This window comes from Equus quagga, chromosome 4, assembly GCF_021613505.1.
Source record: "Equus quagga isolate Etosha38 chromosome 4, UCLA_HA_Equagga_1.0, whole genome shotgun sequence".
NCBI lineage: Eukaryota > Metazoa > Chordata > Mammalia > Perissodactyla > Equidae > Equus > Equus quagga.
The window spans coordinates 140174747-140198293 of NC_060270.1; the positions used below are offsets into that span (position 1 = coordinate 140174747).

Consider the following 23547-nt stretch of genomic DNA (forward strand, 5'->3'; position numbering starts at 1 on the left):
CAAATTCAGGTGTGTTATCAGAAGCTTTCCTAGGTCCTGACTGTATCTAGGATGAACGATGCTGCAGGGATAGCTACAAATTCAGGTGTGTTATCAGAAGTTGTTTTGACGTGTTTCAAAGTACATGATTTTTTTATGTTAAAAATAAATGTGACTGGAGCATTTAATAACAACTCTAGCTTTGGCTATTTCAGACCACCAGATACTTCAGTAACGAATGTATAGCAAAATGACAAAATTCAAAGTATAGGAATGTTTTTTTAAAAATTCCATACGAATCAGGTAAAAGTCAAGGGCAGCATAATTTTTCCTATAACCAAAACATGGTGGGGGGGGGGGGGGTAAGGGGCCATGCTAACTTCATAAATAATAGCACAACTGAGTAATTTTTTAAAAATTATTGGAAATAACTGAAATCATCCCAGCTTTGAAATACGCATGGTGAAATGATCCCACCGACTCTTTGTCCAAAAATGGCGTTCTTTATAAAAGGTCTATCCTTTTCTTAACTTCACCAAGAAAAGATGATCAACAATATTTTCTAACTCAGAATATGAAAAAATCTATTATTAACATTAAAAAAAGGTTCAAATGATCTCTGGTCCCATCACCCCAACAGATAAACACAGCTCACGTCTGAGTCTGTCTCTCCCTCATTTTTATGCTCAAAGGCGAGAGGCTGGTCTTAGAACCTGCTGTTTTTCATGCCACTTTAAAAACACAGCATAATATAAGTTAACCACAAGGTTAAAAGAAAATCACATGATATCAGAACTAGCCTTTTAACATACGATAACATAATGAAAAATTTGGTGTATTTATACAACAGAGACAATGAGAAAATAACTCCAATACCCTCAACTAAATAACTTGTATTTCTACAACACATTCTGTTACCTCTCTCTCTTTACCTAAGCACACATTCATCTCTCACACACGTGCCCCAATGTCTATTTCTGCATGTGTGTAACAAGACAGACATATACACGCACACCAGCAGTTTAATTACATTTGTAAGTCACAGTGGGAATTCCTTAGTGAGGAGGGATTAAGTTCCTGAATGAGACACTGAGAACATCTAGGTTTATTATTTTCTCTATTTTACTTCCCAACCTACAGGATACACTGTAAATTAAAGGATAAATTCATAGGAAACAAAAGAGGTCTTACAGACTCAGTTTACCAATTCCAGCTGCAGTAGTCGGGAGCTCACTTGATCTATGCATTTCTATTTACCCTGTAACTAGGCTCTCGCCGTCCTAAGTGGAAACCACAGATCACTGACTAAAGAAACTGATTCTCAGCAGTCCTACGAGAAGCAATAAATGGTCTAAAGGTGTCCTACGTTTCCAGGCCCAGGATGTCCTCTTATTTCATGCACCTGCAAGGTAGCAAAGGACAGTTGTACACCTCGACACGGCCGGTCCAGTGTAAGAAGGTGCTCCGCTAGTTTGTTTTGCCAAAAAAAAAAAAAAAAAAAGCTCATATATAATTTTTTAGTTATTAAACACATAGGCAACATAATTCATTACACTCAATACAGCTTTAGTATAAAACTTATAATTTATGAGGTGATGTTAATAGCATAAATTAATATACCTTTTCTCTTAAAATCTACAATAAGTATTCTGAAAGCTCACTGGGGAAGGAGATTTTTAAATAAAAGTTTTAAAGCTGTGCGTGACGGGACGGGTTCTGTACGCTGAAGCTGAGATGAGAGCCTGAAGGAGAAAGGAAGAGTCCTATGCAAGACACCGCGGGCGACGAAACCAAGTGTTTTCTCTTTCTTGCGCTCTCTTCAATGAGTCACCTTTAGTTTCTTTTAAAACTATCTTCTTATTTTAAAAACTGCCCTAATTTCCACAAGGAATCCCTGAGACATACTCAACACTATACAGTGGAAAGAACTGGTACTGTCGGGAGGAACTGCTCCGACCCTTCCGCGCAGACGCAGACACGTCACAAGCACCAACTCCCCATCACTGCCACACTCGTCCGCTGGAGCCAACCATCCCTGAACGGGTGGAGGGTGGAGTCACGTCAGGGCAAATCAGACTATCCCCCAAGTCAGAGCACTGGTGTGGCCTTTAGCAGCACGGGGCTCCGCACTGCATGTTGAAAGTTTTTCCAAGGGGAACTTTGGGTGTGTACAGATAGAGCTCACTTCAGTGGTCCCCAGCTCAAAAAAAGAAACAGAAACAAAGAAACAAGTGAAAGGAGAGGATTCTATTACTCTTAGGCCAGGACCAGTACTGGTTGTGTGTGCGCGTGCGCACACTTCGGTACTGGGGTGGGCTGAGGGACAGAGGGGGAGGCTGTGCTGCCCCACACAGCCTGCTAAGAGTCGAACAAGTTTCCTCCTACAAGATTGCTTCTCAGACCAAACCTGACGTCACCAAAACCTCTGCCACTCCAAGCAGCCACAGAAGCCCAAGCTTCGGGAACCCAGGGCAAAGACAGTCCCACCACCTTTGCTCTCTGAAGGGCCACATCTCCTTCCATCTGCTCTGTGTCACAGTGCTGACAGAGGACAGCTGGAGCGGGCAGAGTCTTTGCTATTGAGAAATTAGGCTAAGTCTGACCCACAATTTTCAAATTAATGACACCGGTCATTAGGAGACATAATAATTCATTTAGGGTTTATGTTTTCTTTCCTAACTCACTGGTCAAGGGAATACACTTAACAGATATCCAAATATGTTCTTCACTGTATTTTATTACAAATCTTTTGAAAGACAGCATTTACAATGTTACTTTAATCTACTAAACATGGATTTTGTTCTCTCCAGAATATGATATTGGAAAGCTTATAAAGTCCAAGATATTAAGAAGTCATTAAATTGTTTTACCATTCTATAGAATGCCAGTGAAGATTTAATGATTTTCAGTGTATTGAGAGAAAGGAAAAAAATCTATGTTCTGTCATATATATATTCCCACCCCTTACCTCCACCCCTAGTAAATATATTTGCTGGGAAAAAGTCCTTGGAACAATGTAGGTGTTGGTGATGAAAGAGACACAAATGAAGATTATTCAGTATGACTATTTTTCTTTCAAAGAATCCTTTAAATTGCCTCAATAAACTGCAGAGTTCTGTTGACTATTTAGAAGACCATCATATTCTTCTATATATACCAGATTAAAAATAGAATTTAAAAGAAGGCTAAAAAGAAGAAGGATGAAGAAACTAGATGCCTAAAACATTTTAAATGAATTTCAAACCTACTAAATAATTAGTTTAGTGTTATTAATATCTGAATCTTTTTGCAATGCCAATTCACAACAACCTTTCGAACCTACTTGGAGAAAAGGCAGCTGCCCCACACAAACCTTGCTGATGCAGCCACCAACCCTCACCACCCCTGTGATGCGGGGGCACAGAAGGACTGCAGGCAGGGACCAAGGAACTGACAGTGTGGGAGGGACACACACATGCTCAGATTCTAGCGCCAGCTGGTAAAAGTGAATGGTACAGGTCAACAGAAATACAAATTCTTTCACATAAGAAGAATACTATACAGAGAGTGCACCCGTGTGTACCACGGACATCATTTCCTTCCAAATCAAACAACTGTCTTTGCTTCTGTGGATTGTGATCACAGACTGAGAATGAGCTCTGATAAGGAAAGCTTTAGTGTTAGCCACAGAAAATGATTCTTAACTTGCAGTTGAGAGATTGGGCTTATTTAAGAAATAGATCTTATAAATAATTATTTGGCAAAGATAAAGTATTAGCTTTCTTTAGCCTTAAGCCACTGAAGACATTAACGATAATTTTAAGGAAAAGAAAAAAATTCCATTTTCCAACCATATCTATCTACTATTTGCTTCTCATTAAATTAAAACTCTCTTCATGGAGTGCCACTAGACACAGCACACTGCCTGCCAGCATGAAACTGCTCAGGAAGTCACTGAGAAAGCAGTTCTAGCTCACATAGCGGGTTCCTAGAGAAGGTAATCCTTTGCCCTAAAAGCTACGGGAAGATAACCAGAGAATTTTCCCATTGCATAGTCTGCCACTTGGTGGGTTAAGTGTAATTGCTATTTATTATCGTGAATTGTTTACTAGCTACATAACCGACCCAGATGTGCAAATTGCTAAGCCATTTTTACAGAGGAAAAAACAACGTCTTAAGTAATTTAATTAAAATGATATTAATAATTGTGTAGAGAGAGAAAAGGAGAGAAAACACATCTTTCCTTGGGACGCTACAGATCACACTAGTGAACATCACACGTTAGGACAGAATTCAGATCCTCGGAGCACAGAATGTATCCGTTAATCGCAAGACCCTGTAAATTAAACCACATTAACATAATCCGACTGGCCTGTATAAATGGTCCCAGAGAGCTGCAGAAACAGAGTGAACCTTCTTTGCCATGATTTCTCATGAGTTAAATACTAGAATAAAAGCTGGTTTTCACCTAATTAGGACCTTATATAAAATTCATTTTTGATTCTGCTACTGCCTTATTATATCATAAGTGCTATTTTAAAAGATGCTAATTTTCATATTTCTGGAATAAAAGACATTTCATTTCTTTCTTTACATATTAATAGCAAACCTACCAGTAATAGACTAGAATTGCTCCATTAGCTAAAAGAAAAACATAACAGCTATTTCTGGGTTCACAGATGTTCCTTTCTCTTCCAAAAGGGGACTCACAAGGAACAGCAAGAGCCAAGCAAACTGTAAGCTCGGACATCCGTTTTGCAGGGGATGAAATGAGAGGGAAAATGAGTCTTCTGCTAACCCTCAAACCTACGCTGGTGCTGTCTAAGGCGCCCTTTCTCCAGCTGTCCTCGTGGGCGTCTAAACAGAAAGGAATTTACTCAAAGTTTTTGGTGTGAAGCTGTAACTGGCAACATTCCTGATCATTTCATGCCTCCTTACTAGAAAGCAGAAAAGGGCTTTTCAATGCACATAAAACAGAAAATTGCAAACAATGAAATGTGCAACTTACTGCAGACTCAGTTTTGATAACTGAAGAATTTTAAGCAGCTACCAAGAGGGACAAATAGCCAGAAAAGTTCCAATCGACTACCCATGACTTTCCCTTTGCTGTCAAAAAAGGGCAGACGAGAAAGCCAATGAACTGCTCTGCTACCACCTTCAATTAGTGCACAATGGAGACTAAATCGAATTGCTGTTATCTAGTGGTGATTATAATGCGATGTGAAAAGAGTTTAGCAAACTAAATGACACTTTTGAGCAGAGGTAACTACTCATAATCATTTCATTACAGTACATTAAAATAAAAAAGCTTACTAACATAGGTTCACAGGTGAGAAATATTCAAATTACCTGTTCTCACCATTCAGAATAGAAATTTATGATGATACCAAATATAATTTTGCTTTGTGACATAATTTATAATTTAGAAATTTCTCAATCTGCAAAAGAGGCAAAGCTATTAAAAATAAATCTTCCAATCAATTATCATGATTAAAAAAACAACTAAATATATTACAAACATATTTTTGGCCCAGAAAAAGAAACTTCAATAAATACAAAATAGGGCATATAATGATTTCATACAGTCACGTGACATTTCCCCTCCATAATCAGGCACGTGGAATCTGCATAATGCCTGCTGATCACCATCATTCCTTTAAAAAGCAGAGAAAGAAAAGCTTTCAAAAGAAGGGGCTGGTTAGAGTTAGCACGGCATAAAGAGAGCACATACAGCAAAAGTAGGAAAATACATCCAAATCTTTACCTACTGAAGAGGAATTAAGATCAAATATTCCCTGACAAATGAATTATTATATCACATCATTAATAGATATGTTCTCTCTACTCATCTTTTAAAATATATATATGTAACTTAGACGACTCAGGTATAAATAGCCAATGGCATGTCGGGGACAGCGAAACTTCCCAGCAAAAGCAGAGGACAGATGCCTTTCAAATCTCGTCCCACCCTTCTGGGGGAGGCTGCGGGGGAAGGCAGGTAAAAGAAACCTCACATATCATTTCATAGTCACCAACTTACTAAACTACCCAAGATGATTTTTAAACCCTAAAATCCTGGTACTTCATAAAAATTTCCCAAAACTTAAACCTAAGGACTTAATTATTTTAAAAGTACCAAAGGGTGGGTAAAATTTATATCTACTTTCCATATTCTGCTTTGAAAGAAACTTTAAAATGTGCATCCTTCAGATATCACACATCACTTCACAACTGGTACACTGATCCTACAAGCGTCTTCAACATTTTACAAATCTTACCAAAGAATCACTACTGTAAACATGAAAAATTCAAAAGCAAAAGATGGATCAAGGAGTTCACAGATCCCGTCTTTCCAAATCTATCTGATCTATCCTGCACTTCACATCAAAATATCTTCTCTAGTTACATCCTGTGAATGTATTCCATGAGAGGGATTTAGAAACAAACGCATGTCTAAAAGGCAACACGACCACCAGACCCCCAACCTCAGCAACCCTGCAGCCGCTTCAGACAAGCTCCTCACCACACCCCAGGCACTGCCGTGCTCAGCTTCCCGTGCTCTGGGCCAACTCAGCAGAAGAGGTTTGCTATTCGCACAAAGAGACCACCACCCTCTCCATTCAGGAAACCTGTTAACTCAGTGGAGAGAATGACCGACTTCATTAGGGTTGTGAGATGTGGGAAAGGAGAAGTAAGAGCCTCACACCCATTAGAAAAAAATAACAATGGGACAGCTGCTTCCGACCCTGCAAACACACACGTGTGGGCGCGCGCACAGGCAGCCAGAAGACTAATCTTTTTCTCTTTGACTAAACATGACCACAGCTGGGAATGGATCCTGGCCTCCCGTGGTGTCAGCGCGTGCGGGCAGCCTGGCCGCCCCTGGCGCCGGCCGCGGTCTCTTACGCGGGGCTCGGAATGGGATCACTCTATCCAGGACCGCCCCTGTGAAGACCCGGGGACAGAACGGAAAGCAGTGATCTGGATGCTAGGAAATAGTAAAGGGCACTGGTAATCTGAGGTATCTTCCGCTTGTGGCACTCGCTGCTGACGTGGGTTCCGCGCAGTCACTGTGCGAGCCGCGGGGGCCCGGGGCGGGGCCTGCGGGAGGCGAGCACCGGCGCGGAGCGCTGCGAGCACTGAAGCGAGGTCCGCCGCAGGCCACGGGGCGAGCTGGAAGGGGTCCCCTCGAGTCCCCGTCTGTGATTTTTAAAATCATCTTTAGGAAAAGGGGGCGGGGGATAAGGAGGAAACACATAGAAAACGCCAGGCTCCCCGGCCGCGGACACGCAGACGCGCTCAGTTAGGGGACGGAAAGGGCGAGGCCGCGTTGTTGGTACTCGTCGCTGTGGCACCTGTGACTGTGAAGCCTGTGGGCGGGGCGATGGAGCTGTGGCTGGGCTGCAGGTCCTTGGGAATGCCACTGTGAGAACTCAGCTGGTGGCCGAAGGCTGCGCTGAACTGGGGGAGCTGCTGCTTGGGGGAGCTGGAGGCCACGAGCTCCGCGGACGGCCCCAGGCCACTGAAGCTGGTCTGCGGCAGCCCCGGGAGCACGCTGGAGCTGCTGGGGGTCGCGGTGGCGAAGGCAGGCTGGGTGGCCTCTGAGCTCGACGTGGTGGGCGGCGTGGACAGGGATGTGGAGAGAAGGTGGCCGTCTGCGCCCAGAAGGTTGCTGAACGGAGAGGAGTCTCCAAGGTTGACCGGGAGATTGCCCCAGTGAGTTCTGGGGTTTGCGACTCCTCCGAGTGGCACCTCGAGTGGGGCTGGGAGCAGGTGCTGCGCCATGATGGGCATCTCTGCTGGAAAGGTAGCTGCCATGTTATCAGCAGAGTAAGACGCCGTGTGGGGGGAGGTGATGTCGCTGTAGGGCGACGGCACGTGCTCGCTGTCGTAATGGCTTCCAGGGGGCGAGGAGTGTGAGCGGTCACTGCTGTATTGCTGTCGTGAGGTGATCAGGTCATCTGCCTTGCTCAGCAGCTGGGCAGGATGTGGCCTCTGGGAGGCATGGCTGCCGTCATGGAGTCCAGGAAACTGTCCTGGGAAGGCTCTCTCCCCGAGGGCACTCTGGCTGATCAGAGTGGCAGAAGTAAGGCCGACGCTGGCTGGGGCGGAGAACTGCCCCTGGACCTGCCCTGCCAGGGGTGTAGGTGGGTTAGACAGGGAGGCCGAACGCAGCAGGCTCTCATCCAGCTCGAGGCTGGAAAAGTTATCGTGGACCATGCGCCCGTTCAGCAGCTCCCCGAGGTCCGCGTTCACCTCTCGGCTCAAGGACGGAATGCCCGACGCTGCGGTGCCGGTGGAGAACACCCCTATTCCTCGGTCTGACAGCTCCTGCACCGGCACGCCGTCCGACGGGGTCAGTACCCCGATGGTACTCAGGCACTCGAGGGAAGTCACAGCCTGCAAGGCCCGTTCCAGCTCCTCGGCCTCCTCGGTGGTCGGGAGGAGGTCCCCATTCTTTCCTGAGGAGACAAAGCCACCGAGGATCAGCAGATCAGCAGAGCGTGCCCCTGCCCCACACCACAAAAAGCACGTGTCAGAATTATTTTTAACAACGTTCTCTTAGAGAGAGGCCTGCTGAAAAGAGAGTTCCCAGGGATGCGACTGGAAGGAAAAAGTGAAATGTCAATGTGCAGGACAGGTCTGACAGCCAAGCTGCCCCGAGCGTGCATCACACCCGCGGTTGATTTACGGCTCTCTCAAAGCCCTTCTTTGCCAAATGTTAAATTCTGAGGGATGCTAACAGTTACCAGTTCAAACTCACACTGACTGCTCGACCACACGCACCTCTTTACGCAAAGTGACACTAAAGTCCTCAGCCAGGAAACACCTCCTGGCAGGGCATGCGGAGACCAGGCTGCGCAGGAGTCCAGCTCGGCCCGTGGCTGCCCCGGCTGGAGGCAGCTGCGGGAGACCAGCACGAGAACACCCACGTGCGCTTCGGCGTAACACCCATGTGGCTCATTTTGTGGGAATCTGTCAAGATGCTTTTCATCACTTTGTAACGGTTCCCTCTCATTCTTCTCCCATTTCTAACTAATTTTCATAAAATGGAAGTCCATGAGCCTTCACTGATTTCACTTCAAATGTAAAAAACCTATTATTGGGACTTGATTAATCACCACAATACGACCCAGTTTTTAATGGTGAAAGGAACATCCTAGGAGGCCACACATCTCCCCTGAGCGCTCCAGAGAACTGGGGGGACGAGGGAAACCATCGTGGGAAAGTGCATCTCACCTGAAGAACAGGGCGGATCGCAACGAGGAAAAGTTCAAGGCTTCCAGAAACTCAAGGTTCAAATGCCTTTGTTCAAAACTAAGGTAAAATGCTCATGTGGAAGGAAGACATGACAAACCTAGCTGCCAGACCATGGACCCCCTGGGCCTCTACTGTGGTTCACAAATCGCCCACACTCCCCTCTGAAAGGGGGGTCCAGAGGGTCAGACTTTCTACCCACAGCGGAAGACGTCACATGCGAGCACGAACACTTCAAACACATCGCAAAGAAACTATTTCCCTCTTTAAAAGCTCATTTTAAAACCTAGTTTCCTTGCGTCAAAATGCTGACCATACCTTCAAAAAAATCAAAGTCTTGTAAGTCATCAGGCAGCCGTGGCAGGACGTCTGAAAAGTCCTCCTGGTTCAACTCCAAGTCATGTGGAATGTCAGTGATCTCGTTGGCAATGTCATCCGGCAACTCATCAGCACTCAGCTCCGGTGTGGACGGGCTCCTGGGAGAGAGGACATGGGCGGCCCCACCACCCTGCTCTCACCTCCACACAACATCCAACACACGACGGTCACCCTGCTCTCACCTCCACACAACATCCAACACACGACGGTCACCCTGCTCTCACCTCCACACAACGTCCACCACACGATGGTCACCCTGCTCTCACCTCCACACAACATCCAACACAACGGTCACCCTGCTCTCACCTCCACACAACGTCCAACACACGACGGTCACCCTGCTCTCACCTCCACACAATGTCCAACACAAGGGTCACCCTGCTCTCACCTCCACACAACGTCCAACACACGATGGTCACCCTGCTCTCACCTCCACACAACATCCAACACACGACAGTCACTCTGCTCTCACCCCCACACAACGTCCAACACACGATGGTCACCCTGCTCTCACCTCCACACAACATTCAACACACAATGGTCACTCTGCTCTCACCTCCACACCAACATTCCCAAGACAAGATTGTGACTCTCCTCTTACCTCCACACTAACATCACCAATACCTATTTGTCAAACTCAAAAATGGGAAATACCAACTCCAAATGTCTCTTTCCCCACTTTCACAGAAGGAAATTTGAAAGCAGAAAGACAGACCTCAGAGTACGCAGTCACACGTTTCTGCAAACTCTACCCATGTATGAAGAGAAGACAACCATTTCAAGACAATACTCTTACTTTGAATTAGTAGAATGAACTACAATTTGGTGTATCAAGTGTGTCTTAATACTTTTTAGAATTTCCAATCTGGCCAAATAATAATCTAAAAAGATGAAATAAACAGATAAAACAAATATTTAGCGAAACAGAAACCTCATTTATCTGGTCAAAATACCTACCCCTGCCGAAATTAAACTGCATCGGATTTCTGACGGAACATACGTGAAGTTCCTGTTTCTTATATGAAATTCTCAATTTCAGCATCTGCTCCATTATAAGCAAAAGCTTTATTTCATATCTAACCCAGACACCTGATAAAAGCTACAGAAATCTACCAAGTCTAGGCTGACACACCAAACGGCTCCTGCGGGCTCGTTCTGGCCCCAGGAAAATACACAAAGCTCGATGCCCTGAGCACAGCCAGACATGGCAATGACCGTAAGCACACCACTGACCGGATCTGCGCGGCCGCCACTGGCAGTGAGACGCTGGCGGGCATGCTGAGGTTCCCCTGGGGCACCGCGGGGGGGATGGGCTTCTGGGGTCGACGGGGTCCACGCCTTCTCTTCTTCTTGTGTTTTTTGGTAAGTGCAGGAGGCTTGGTTTTTTTCCTGGGTTTCCTCTGCTGCTGGTGCTGAACTTTACGGGAGCTGTCTCCTCTCAGGAAATTATCCTGTGGAATGAACAGACGGGTATTTTAAAGCTGAGATCAGCTATCTAAAAAAACACTTATATCTTTAAATATTTTATATAAAGCCTAAAACATACTATATGCCTAAAACTACGTATAACAATAATTACAGGAATAACAAATTCATTTTTTATTTAATTCAAATCAACTCAATACATACATATAGTTCACCCCACATGTAAAGACGCTGTGATAGGCGCTGTTGTATAACAAAATGAGTAAAATTTAATTTGCACTCTCAAAGGACTGACTCTCCCATGGGGAAAACACGAACACAAGGATACATCAATAAGTACGGAGAAAACCCCAATGATAGCATAAACACCTTCTATGGGTGCACAAGACGAAAATCAGTGATTTTTAGTTTGGGGGATTAAAGGACAAGTAGGACTTTAACTCCTGGGGTCGGGGGAAGGTGGCTCTAGGCTAATGGAAACAAGACAGAAAGAAGAACAAGTCGCCGGGTGTGACAGGTGCACGGGCTGTAATGGAGGGCGAGACGGAGGAGTCGGCAGGAAGAAGCCGGGACCGGGTCCCCCGTGACTGAACACCCTAGTGAGCATTCTGACCTTCTGACTTTGTAGGCTATGGGGAATGATTCATGATGAGCAGAGTAACAGGACTTGACAAATGTTTCACAAGGGACAGACAGAAGAGGAGCTGGGTGGAGGCAACAGTTCCAATCAGAGGGCTCCTCCACGGCCGATCCAGGAGAAATGGTGGGAGCGAAGTGAGCGGGCCAGTCAAGAGGATCCTCAAGATCAGACAGCTCTTTGGACGTGGCATGGATGAAGGGAATATGACTCTCAAATGTCTCTAGGGTTCCTGGTTTGGGCGATTATGAGATGATGACACCATTAGTTGGGACAGAGAACACAGCAGAATAAACAGATTCAGAAGAAAAGCTAAAAAATGCAGTTTGGCTCACACACAGTCTGAGGTATGCAGATGTCCAGGGAGGTGGGAGAAAACTATCTGGTGCTCAGGAGTAAAGAAAGGGACGGAGCTGTGCCCTTGGAAATCATGACACAGCGTAAGGCCTTCTAGTAATTTCCCTGGGCCAGGGAGACAAGGTGAAGACAGAGGACTATGGGGACACAGCTTTATAAAACGGCTCCAGTGAGGGGCAGGCAGAGGAGATACCAGCGAAGAAGAAGGAGAGGTGGACCGTTAACTAGCTGTCTTCAGCTGGTACCCTTAAACCTGCATACCGCATTGCCTCAATTCCAAGACGCACAGTTTACTACCTCCGCAATTGGGGGGCATTTTACAATAATGGCACCCTGTAACTGTGGTGGGCCAGGCGACGGTCATTATAGCTGGCACTGCCTGCACACGCTCAAGGCTGGTCACGGCTCTTTGTACTGCCATCGTTTGAATTAAGGCGCGTGCACTGTTGGTTTTGCATGTAGAGGAAAAACTGCCGTGTATGCAGAAAGGCACAACGAGCTGCAGGGCATAAAACTGCTATTAGCAAAGCAAACACTCATTATTGAAGAACTGACCACAATTTTTTTTTTTTTTTGCAAAGCAACAACCAAATGAGAAAGGACAATAACCACAAAGTAGACAAAGCTGTGTTAGTTAACGTACGTAGAAAACATGGCCTTTCACACGTCAAGTAACATAGCTGAAAAGAGGGGCGATATATAAGATAAAAATCTATGTCTAAGTCTGTCTAAGGAAGTATTTTGATAAGTATAAAACAAAAATTGTAAGTGACAAGAAATGCACTATGCAGCTTTTCTTTCTTGGTGGTATACAAAACAAGAGTGGTTTTTACAAATGATGTCACCTTTGACCTGATGAATTCAGTAATAACTCTTATAACTGAAAACATAAAAAGAACGTAGACAATAGTATCTGAAGACTAATGACTGTCACTAGCATTAAACAAACTCAAAACAAGAAAGCATAAAATTAAAGCATAAATTCAGGAAATCTAAAAGAAGTTTAATTCCAGCCAAATACTTGAATCCAAACACAACCACAGACTCAAGCCACAAATGCACAAATTTTTAAACAACAACAGAAGAGGATGCTGCTTCCCAGCCTCTCCAGCTCTTTTTGGGCTCAACACTCAAGGTCTACTTTTATCATGTCCACTATTTAATTCACCAAATACTGACCGGGCAATGACACCCCACCAGAGTGCTGGCGCCCATGCCAGGCCATCCCTCTGGGACGGGGGGATCTCAGGCAGGAGGAGTGAGAGAGCTGCAGCCCAAGACACCAAGTCCCACTTGGAAGACTCCCAGTGCCACCCATCTGGTTCCAGGCTTGTGTCTAATTCTCCTAAGCTTACGCCTCACACCTGGCAGATACTGGGAAAGCGCCAGGTACTCACAGGACGCCTGCGACGGAGGCCCCGCCTTGCTCAGGTCCCTAGGGAGCTCCTCCAGAGGGTGAGAGCCCTGTGCCCTGGAGGCTATCCCAACGCAACTGCTCGGCCACTGACACCACTGACAAGCACTTTTCAGCCCAGCCTTCTCACTGTCTCACCCGCGTCCATGTCGGGACGCTGCACACGCTGACTTCCTGTCTGCTGTCTCATCCCTGCTGAGCTCCAGGCTCTGTCTCGCACCTGGGCTTCCTGCAGCAGAAGCTTGCTCCACCGCTGCCCGTCCTAAGCAGTGGCCGCGTCTGGTTCCGAACCTCCACCCCTCCCAGCCACGGATCACTCAACAATTCCTGACTGAGCATCTCTGTTCTAAGCACTGGGGAGACAGCAGTGAACCAAAATGTGCTGCCTCTGAGAAGCTGACGTTCCAGGAGAGGGATACAGACGACAAACTAACTCATCAGTGATGGAAGTTCAGGCAGATACAAGCGTCAGGGGAAATAAGGGAGACTCTGAGGACAGAAAGTGACACCGGACAGGGGAGGTGGGGGACTTCTTTAAGGAAGTGACATCTGATCAGAAACCTGAATGAACTGAAGGCCTGAGGCAGGTGGAAATCTGGGGAAAAAACATTCTAGGAAAAGAGAAAAGCAAGGGCGAAGCCCCCGAGGGTGGGAGCATCCTCCCAGTGTGCCAGGACAGCCAGAAGCCCGTGCTGCTGGGCCTCCAGAGGGGAGGGGGGCGAGACGCGAGGCTGCAGGGCTGCCAGGGCCTGATGAGGAAGCACCTTGCAGGCCGTGGGAACGACTCTGGACTTGGTCCTAGACGTGACAGAAAGCCGCTGGAAGGTTCTGATCAGATGTGTATTCTAGAAGGCCTGCTCTAAAGGCGACATACTGGACAATCCATTTATAAGACATTCTGCAACATGCAAAAGTACAGGGACAGACACAGATCAGTGGAGACAGAAGACAGGGTTGATATAAAGGGGTGGCACAGAGAGTTCTGGGGGTGATGGAGCCGTCCCACCTCCCGATCGTGGTGGCGGTACATGCTCACGCACGGTCAAAACTCACAGAACTGTCTGCCAAAAGAGCCCATTACATAAGTTCGGAGGAAGAGGGCCACACGGCCCACTCTGGCCGCCACGTGAACAACAGATCTGGGGTGGGAGGCCTGGCAAGGAGCAGGGAGACCAATGAGGAGACGATGACAACAATCCAGCAAAGACACGGCAGCCAAGGCCAGGATGGAAGCAAGAAAGTCATGGAAATGGGTCTGGATTCAAGATGCAGATGGAACGTGGAACCAAGACATCTGCAGGGTCTCGTCGCCCAGTGTCAGTCTCTCCCAGGGACTGACGAGGGACAAGCGTCTGCTGTCCTCTTACGTAATTTTTAACTTAAAACAAAAATAGCTCAAACTGCTTGCAGAGAGAAAACCATTTTCAAAATTTGGTATCTTAAATATCTTTTACAAACCGGACTAATATTACTTTATATTATCTTTTTATTTTGTACTCTCATATAAAATACATATTTTATGACTAATCTTATTATACTAATTCAACCTTATGTTTGTCTAGCTGAATTTGTCTAAGTAGGAATATTTATTTAATCAGCTGAAGAGAATAAACTGCTTTCAATTCTTTAAAAGCATTCACATACTAATTGTTGTTATACCATCAAAGCCTCACTCCTTCAATCAGGAAAGCAGAGCCTGCAGTACAGCCTCCCTAGTTAGCAGTATTTTCCTTGTCTTCTTAGAAGTGTGCTGGAATGCTGTAACTTTAAAACCACAATATACAACCGGGATCATCTACTGCCGTGGTGTGAAGCGCCCATATTAACAAGGGTCTGTGAAATCATCTGTGAAGGGCTGCAGAAGTGGTCGAAAGACACACAGAAATCACTCCTTAACCATGACAAAACCTGAATAAACTAACAAAAATGTCTATATTTTAAATGTTTTTATTAAATTAAAATGGGAAAGTAAATAACTACTCAACATTTGTATATGTAGTTTACCATACAAATTTTCAAAATATGTCTATAAAAGAAATTGAAAAACAAAAGAGGTTCTTGGGAGTGAAGAGGCCAGGGACCTAAACGCCTGGACCCTGAGGTCCAGAGAGGATGCAGCACTGGTCTTTTGCACGTTTAGCTAGCGGCAAGGCCAGGGTCCCAACCTTGGACTAAGTCCTGGTCCAAGGGCCACTCGGCTCGCTGATGAACCCTGAAAACTGTAGACTGCTTAGAGAGGGCAAGAATTTTCTTACTCAACTTTTTAGTACATATACCTTGCAGAATACCTTGCAAATGGCAGAAGAACTCAATAAGTGTCTGATGGGTAAAACGATAAAAATGCACTTATTTTAAATGATTACATAATTCAGATAAGTTCACTAATTCAGACTTGTCTCTTCTCCAAATTATTCTGAATTAATTAGGGTTTATGATACCAGCATTAACAAAAGCAGTAATGAAGTTCAATAGAATTACACAAAAGTTTGGCTTTGGGCCAAATTTTATCAACTGTTCAAGACATTCATAGAACTGTATATAAAAAAGCAAAAATGTAAAGAAATGGGGCAAAGAAAGAACTGGGAGAATCTGCTACGCATAAGAAGATGTATCTTAAGGAGAAGCGAGGTGCAGAACAGGGGTAGATAACAAAATACCTGCACCTAAGCTCCTGCTACGAGCCTTCTACAACAGTGTGTTGTTTTGTTTTCTAATGAGGATATGAAATTAATCCAACGGGTCATGACCAGCATTTTTTTTCATAAAACAGAACAGACTAGAAAATATTAGGTACTAAAAGTGCTGTCTCATAGCACTTGCTGCGGCGGTTAACATACACTCACAGTGTGCCTCCCGCTGGACGGCGGCCGCGAGTCTGAAAGCCTCTGTCGCAGAGCAGAACATGTGCACTCACCATTTTTTTGGCATGTTCCTCACACAGAGGTGTCTGGTGTGTAATGTCGAACACGGGCACCGAGCACTGCTGTCCGTCCGCAAACTTGGCCGTGCAACTTGAGAAGAGCTGCTGCGAGCGGTTCAAGAGGATATCTGGTTTTTAGGTTAGGGATAAAATACATTGAAAGTGGGGGCCGGCCCAGTGGTGCAGCAGTTAAGTTCACATGTTCCGTTTCTCGGTGGCCCGGGGTTCTCTGGTTCGGATCCCGGGTGTGGACATGGCACCGCTTATCAAGCCATGCCATGGTGACGTCCCACAGATAAAGTAGAGGAAGATGGGTAAGGATGTTAGCTCAGGGACAGTCTTCCTCAGCAAAAAGAGGAGGATTAGCAGTAGTTAGCGCAGGGCTAATCTTCCTCAAAAAAAAAAACAAAACAGAACACTGAAACTCTCAAAATTTTTGTATAACATTTGCTTCCTCCTTTACTTAGTCTAGGAAGTATACATTTTCTTATCCATAAAAGCTAAAGAAGCAACCCAACTATGATACCAGAAAACGGTTAACAGTTGAATTTATCCTCCTTATTCATGAGAAGACACCTCTGAAGGAGTCTGTTTTGCTAATGGGCTCCTAACACAAGTCTACCTCATGGCCATTCTGACGACTGTTATTTGGAGAAGCAGGGTCATTTCTGTCTCAACACACTAAACTCCTAAAAGTTGCACTATAATGGTTAAAAATAACCCTAACTTCCTTTAAGGAAAACTTCTGCATATGATACTCATCCAGAAAAATAATAGGGGCTGGCCCCATGGCCAAGTGGTTAAGTTTGCACGCTCCGCTGCAGGCGGCCCAGTGTTTCGTTGGTTCGAATCCTGGGCGTGGACATGGCACTGCTCATCAAACCACGCTGAGGCAGCGTCCCATATGCCACAACTAGAAGGACACACAGCGAAGAATATACAACTATGTACTGGGGGGCTTTGGGGAGAAAAAGGAAAAAAATATTAAAAAAAAAAAACAAAAAACCTGCCTTTAAAAAAAAGAAAAATAATAAAGATATAATTACCAAAAACTCATTTATGCAGATTGGGACTTTTCATTTCACATTTCCAACACCAAACTCAAACTTATAACTTATGAAAAATTACCTTAAAATCAAAATTACACTATTACCACTGGAACGTCAGCTTCACAGCATCAACGCTGTTTCACATCCAGACGCTCAGCCACTATGCACATTCCCACACCATTTACTTTCTCCCCACTCGGGGGGTGACTTTCTCTTTTCGTTTATGCTCTGATGGCTAAGGCTATTTATAAAGGCTTTCCCTGCACAGAAACTGCTCCTGAAAAAGTTATGAAAATGCAACCCTAAGAGCAAAAAGGAGGGCAAAAGTCAAACAAATAGTAAAGAAGAGTAATCGCGACTATATGAATTTTTAAATGCTACTCAATTTTAAATGTTTAATAAAAGTGAGAGTAGTAAGATTTCCTAACAAGCCTGAAGCTCCTGAACATGGGTTTTCCTCAAGTATATTCTGTCTTCGGGAAGCTTCTTTCCTAGTAGTCAGAGAGGTTAATCTTCCATTTGTTTCAAATCAGCGCTGTGCTCAACACAACAGCAAATCCTTCCCACAGCACGAGGAGCCCTGTGAACCACGCAGCTTTCCCGGAGGACTAAACAGTCTGAAGAACGTCTGACTTTTCCATCAATGAGTGTTATAGTTGCTTCTTACAAACCACCTAGAAACACTAGAAGGAAGAGAATTCTGTTAACAAAATTTAATTGACAGCCCCTAGAAGAACCTGCTACTGCTGTCAGTTTTGCTTATTTTAATGTGATTCTTGAATAAAGAATTGCAATGAGATAAGCAGAAAAGAATTATTCAGAAGTCATCATTGAAAATTAGAAGTTACATGAAAATTATTTTAAACATTAAGTAAACAGCTATGATTTCAAAGTCATTCACTCGGCTTAGGAATGAAATACACAGCCCCAAACGAATCAAGGCTTCTCGGTGCACACGGATTAAGCGAAGAGGATACGCTGGAAACAATGTCTGGTGAACGGGAGGGCTCTGTGAGGGCACGGTTCACCCTTCACGCTTCCACTGCACACGCCTGGCTCCATCTCCCTCAACTTGGTCCGGCTTATGCTAAAAAAGAAAAAGACAAATTAATTTTTAAAAAACGCTTTAAGAGTCCAGGGCAAGTTTTCAACATGTTACCACAATGTAACACCAACATTTCACCTACCTACATTCATTAAATGAATGTAAATATGAGTTACAATGACCTGTTCCAATATTTCCGCAGTCTACTGACAGAACAAACAACTACATTAGAATCAGTTGACTATATCTATCTAGTTTTTTTCTTTTTTTTTGCAGGGAAAGATTTGCCCCGAGCTAACACCCCCTTCCAATCTCCTTTTTCCTCCCCAAAGCCCCAGTGCATGGCTGCACACCCTAGCTGTAAGTTGTTCTACTTCTTCTATGTAAGCTGCTACCACAGATGGGCGGTGTGGTCCCGAGCCCGGGAATCTCACCCAGGCCGACAAAGCAGAGCACGCCGAACTTTAGCCATTAGGCCATGAGGGCTGGCTCTATTGAGTTTTTTTTAAAGAGTGTTACTTTGGTTCCTTTTACTTCATAAAGAGGCAGCAGAGAAAAGTGACGATGACTTGAGAAGATCAGTCAGGCCCGGCTCTGACTCTCATCTCTAGCCCTCCCAGCTGTGTGACCCTGGGCCAGCCAGCGCCTCAGCCTCCACTTCCTGCCCTGTGACGTGAGAGAAGAGTGCCTTTAGCTGTCGGGGATGCACCGGAAGACAGCGCATCCAAACACCCGTCGCATGCAGGAGACGCTGTGGTCCACAGCCAACAGTCCAGGTCAGCGGTCGCCGCTGTCATCATCACTACCAGTAGATTTTGGCTGTGTCTGCTGCTGAGCAGGGAACCTGCAGAACCTTCACCTGACTCATGAGGAAGGGGACACTGATACCCAGAAAAGGCTGTTTTGCTGTCATCTTCCAAACTGCACCCACTTTGGACTTTTTTTTTTAACTTCTTTTTGACTCCATCTTTCATTAAATGCTATCTCCACTTCATACACTTAATATTTACATATTTTATTTTTAAATTTTATGACTAGGCAATGCATTGACATAGTTCCAAAAAAATCAAGGAATAGAAAGCTGGAGCTCGTCCCGACGTGCGAGCTCCCACGCCCTCTGGAGCAAGTACTCATCCTAAAAGTTCGTGGCCATATTTTTATGCGGACATAAAAAAATAAAAATAAGCAATATTTAAATTCTTAGAGGCACAAAAACTATCCTCCTCTCTGTGTGCTATAAAGCATCAGAAACACTAGGCTTTACGTGTGTCTGAGTATGGGAAAGAGTCTACTTCGTGCACGGAGTCACAGGGCACACATTAGAAACAAAAAATCCTTTGAGTTGTTTATTTCTAGTATCTTTCTAAGTATTTCAATGGAATGACTTACATTAATTAGACAAGGTCATACAGAATATAAATTATAAATGAATTTACAGAACATCTAAATAAAAGACCCCTTCTATTTTAACTTCCATATAAACAGTAAGTGCAGACAGATAATCAGGTGCTGCCACAGAAGCTGCTTTAGTGAAGAGTTCTGCAAGGTTCAGCATAGTCACCAGAGTGGGGAAAGGGTCATTAACTTTAGCCCTGGAAAACCGAGAGAGAGTTTCAAATAAAGAAGCTAAGCCCAAACTCTCTCGCCCTAGATTTAAATAGAAGGCAGTGCTCTATCCTGAATGGATAATTCTGTTGAACACTAATAATGTGCTCAGCCATCTACCAGGGCTAGTGTACAGCACATTCTCCCCAGCCCTTCATCCCGGACTTCACAGGAAACCACTGGTATTTTGTTTCTACATCACTAGTATGTTTCAACTCACCAATCTCTCTCTTAAAATAAACTCAAAGTCAGAATTTCAATATCCCTATGGATAATTTAAGGTAAAAATGCCTGATGTGATGTTAGATATACTTTATTATGCAGATAATCCCAACAAAACCAAGGAAGAATTACCAAAGTGTATTGATGTATTAAGATGAAAACATCTTCCACAGGCTTCCCTTTTGAAAGCTCTGTCAGAGCCCCTGTTAACACTGAAGTTTCCACACAAATGACTAGTCTCTGTAGGATTGTGGGCTATAAGATACCAGGATGAGGGTTTATATACTTCAAACTATTTCAATGGTTTATTCCACATATTCACCAATAAATATGACAAAGTTATTAGATAAAAAAATACTTTAGGGGCCAGGCCCGTGGCCGAGTAGTTAAGTGCACACACTCTGCTGCGGCGGCCCCGGGTTTCGCTGGTTCGGATCCTGGGCGTGGACATGGCACCGCTCATCAGGCCATGCTGAGGCGGCGTCCCACATGCCACAACTGGAAGGACTCACAACTGAAATATATAACTATGTGCTGGGGGGCTTTGGGGAGAAAAAAATAAAAATAAAAAATAAATAAAATCTTTAAAAAAATTAAAAAAAAAAATACTTCAATGTTATTCAGTTTATATCCAAACTACATTTTAAAGGATACCTATTAGAAGGTAGCCATTAAAGTTTTAATTTCTAAAATATTTAATGCAACTTTTTAAATGTCTTTTGTGGAATTAGTCTTTGATAGCAAAAACATCAAGCAGATAGAGGGCATTATCCAACTGACAGCTGATTTCTATGAACCTAAAACACAATGCAAAGGAGTAGGCTGCCAATGGCCGGGAATGAGTGCGGCACACCTCGGTGACTATCAGTGAGGCAGTGGGCAGCACGCTTTTTACTAACTGTGGGAGACACAACCAAATGACATCGGATACATCTGAGAACCGTAACAGAGTTCTTCTTGGTGTTTGTTTTGTAACTTACTCACGAAATTTTTTTTAAAACGTCACTAAAGGTGGTTTGGGAGATGTTCTGAAAAGGAAGGGGCTGATTTTGCCTTCATAAATAAATCATAATCACAAAATCATAATATTCTAATCACATAACCACATAATCATAAATAAATCACAAATCATAAACAGATAGTTTTCTACACAAATACCAAATTGTCCCAAACCCATAGTATCATCTCTTACATCTTTGACAAGGTCATAAAACTATACTAGACTCAACGTATACAGTGCTCTGCATACACACTGCTTCAGGCTGGACGAAACTAAAGTTTCTGCAGAAATTATATACTTAAAAGCATTATATAATATAAACGTTAGATATCATTATTTTAAAACCTATGTCAAACGGAGGGAATTCTTTCAACAAACAGAGGAGAGCCATCTCTTCCCTTATCCAATTCCATTCCTCAATACTGGAGATTTAAGAACAAAATGCACACTGTTCCTGCTCTCATGGAAACTATTGTCCAGCCTCCCAGATGGACATTAATGTGAGCATAAAATCCTACAAGGAAGCAGAGTACAGAGCACAACAAGCATGTATAACAGGAGACCTAACACAGTCCAGGAACCCAGGAATGTTTCCCTGGGAAAGTCAATCTCTAAGTCAGTCAACTACCACCTAAGGAACGTTCTAGCACAGACAGTCCCTCCCTACTGAGGACTGGGAGCTCTAAGAGTGAGGGGAAATACTGCAGGCTGCCGTCATTATGCAGGTATATGAGATACATACACAGTTTCAAACAACTCTATGCCAAGAAGCAGAAAACTCTCCAGGGCATAGTATCTTTTTGAGATACGTGATTGAAAACTAGGCTACTTTCTTATAGCAAATATAATGAAAATATACAAAACTAAAATGAAATTTCAAATACTACATACGGATGTAAGAAATATGATCAACAGCTACAAAGCAAAGGTTATTTTTTAGTTTTCTGTTTTTTAAACCCTTTTTCTTCAAGTGACTTCTGGTCACTACAGAAACACTAGAAGATATAGACTACATTTTTTAACTTTAATTTGTCAATAATCCCGTCACCTAGACAACCACTGCCAAGATTTAGGTATATAAACTCCTAAAAATGTTACACATCCAAGGCCATCTAAAAAACTAATACGTAAAAACTGTGAAAAAATAAACTCAATACAGAACTAAACCCTCTAAATTTGAAAATTATTTCCCTAAATAAAACGCTCTGGAAATTTTCAATTCAATTAAGCTAGTATTTCCAAAGGTTCAAAACGTAATATAATTATGACTTGATTTACATTTTTACCACCTGGATAGACTTCCCAAATGGTAATACACTGTATTTCATCAAAATAGCAAATAACTCTACATTTCCAATATATAGATTTTCATTCAATAAAATATTATGTAAACAATATAAATCATGTTTTCAAAACAATCCTTGAGAACAGAGGGGAATGGCTATGATATATTTTTTACAAGAAAAAAACTGGACACATACTCCTAAAGAGGATAGATCCAGTTACACTTAAATACATAAATAAAATATAAAGTCTAAGGATTGACATCCATATTATCAAGCCATTAAAAGTCATGTTTTAAAGAATATCATGAGAAAATGGTCATAATTCAGCGTTAAATGGAAAAAAGCAGGAAATAGGAAAAACAGCATGATCTTAATTTTGCTTTTTAATACAAACACACGGCTCAATGCAGATTTCATCTGTACACATACATATACACACATGCCACACAGAGAAATAGATTAGAAGGAAAAAGAATCAAAATGTTCATAGTGCTCATTCTGTTTTGTGAATGGTGATATTATTGAGATTTTCCCCTTCTTTTTTCTATATTTTTCAAAATTTTCACAATAAGTATCTACACTATAAACAAAGGGATTTTTCCCCCAAAGAAATCTAATGTAATAAGATATTTTGAACATATAATATGTGGAAAAATGCACTGGAAAGAAAATTTTAAAATATTGTAAGTAAAAAATGTGAAATACTTTTGTAGTAAAAACAAAACACAAACAGTACTTTGAAATAACATGAAAGATCTAAGTCTTGCTTTTTTTAAAGACAGGTAACATTTTCTTCCTTTACTGAATAAATTCTAATCAAACTCCAGCAACATTACAGTAGCACTTTCATTTTACTGTCAGTTAATGGCAGTATCATTTCAACACCCGTGTGGAACTTTATCTGAGCAACAAACCACAATGCCACCCTAAGCACTTCGGCTGAACTGCCCGCCTCCGGCATCCCCCAGCGCACCTGTCTCCAGCACCCCCCAG

General features: G+C 43.4%; 1 protein-coding gene and 1 long non-coding RNA gene across 6 annotated transcripts in view; one reads left to right on the forward strand and one right to left on the reverse strand.

Moving 5' to 3' along the window:
• LOC124237745 (uncharacterized) overlaps positions 1–1508 on the forward strand; it is a 4758-nt gene extending 3250 nt beyond the window's left edge. Inside the window, exon 2 of the long non-coding RNA XR_006888109.1 lies at positions 34–1508. This is a non-coding gene — a long non-coding RNA (uncharacterized LOC124237745). The remainder of the gene's footprint in view (positions 1–33) is intronic.
• A 153-nt stretch (positions 1509–1661) lies between these two features.
• The window catches only part of INO80D (INO80 complex subunit D), a 64621-nt gene continuing 42735 nt past the window's right edge, over positions 1662–23547 (reverse strand). For all 5 annotated transcript variants that reach the window (XM_046657694.1, XM_046657690.1, XM_046657691.1 and 2 more), the window contains 5 exons: positions 18374–18483; positions 16342–16475; positions 10828–11045; positions 9535–9692; positions 1662–8420 (listed from right to left, as the gene is read on the reverse strand). In XM_046657694.1, coding sequence (XP_046513650.1) covers positions 7258–8420; positions 9535–9692; positions 10828–11045; positions 16342–16475; positions 18374–18483 — 1783 coding nt within the window. In that variant the 3' untranslated portion in view covers positions 1662–7257. The remainder of the gene's footprint in view (positions 8421–9534; positions 9693–10827; positions 11046–16341; positions 16476–18373; positions 18484–23547) is intronic.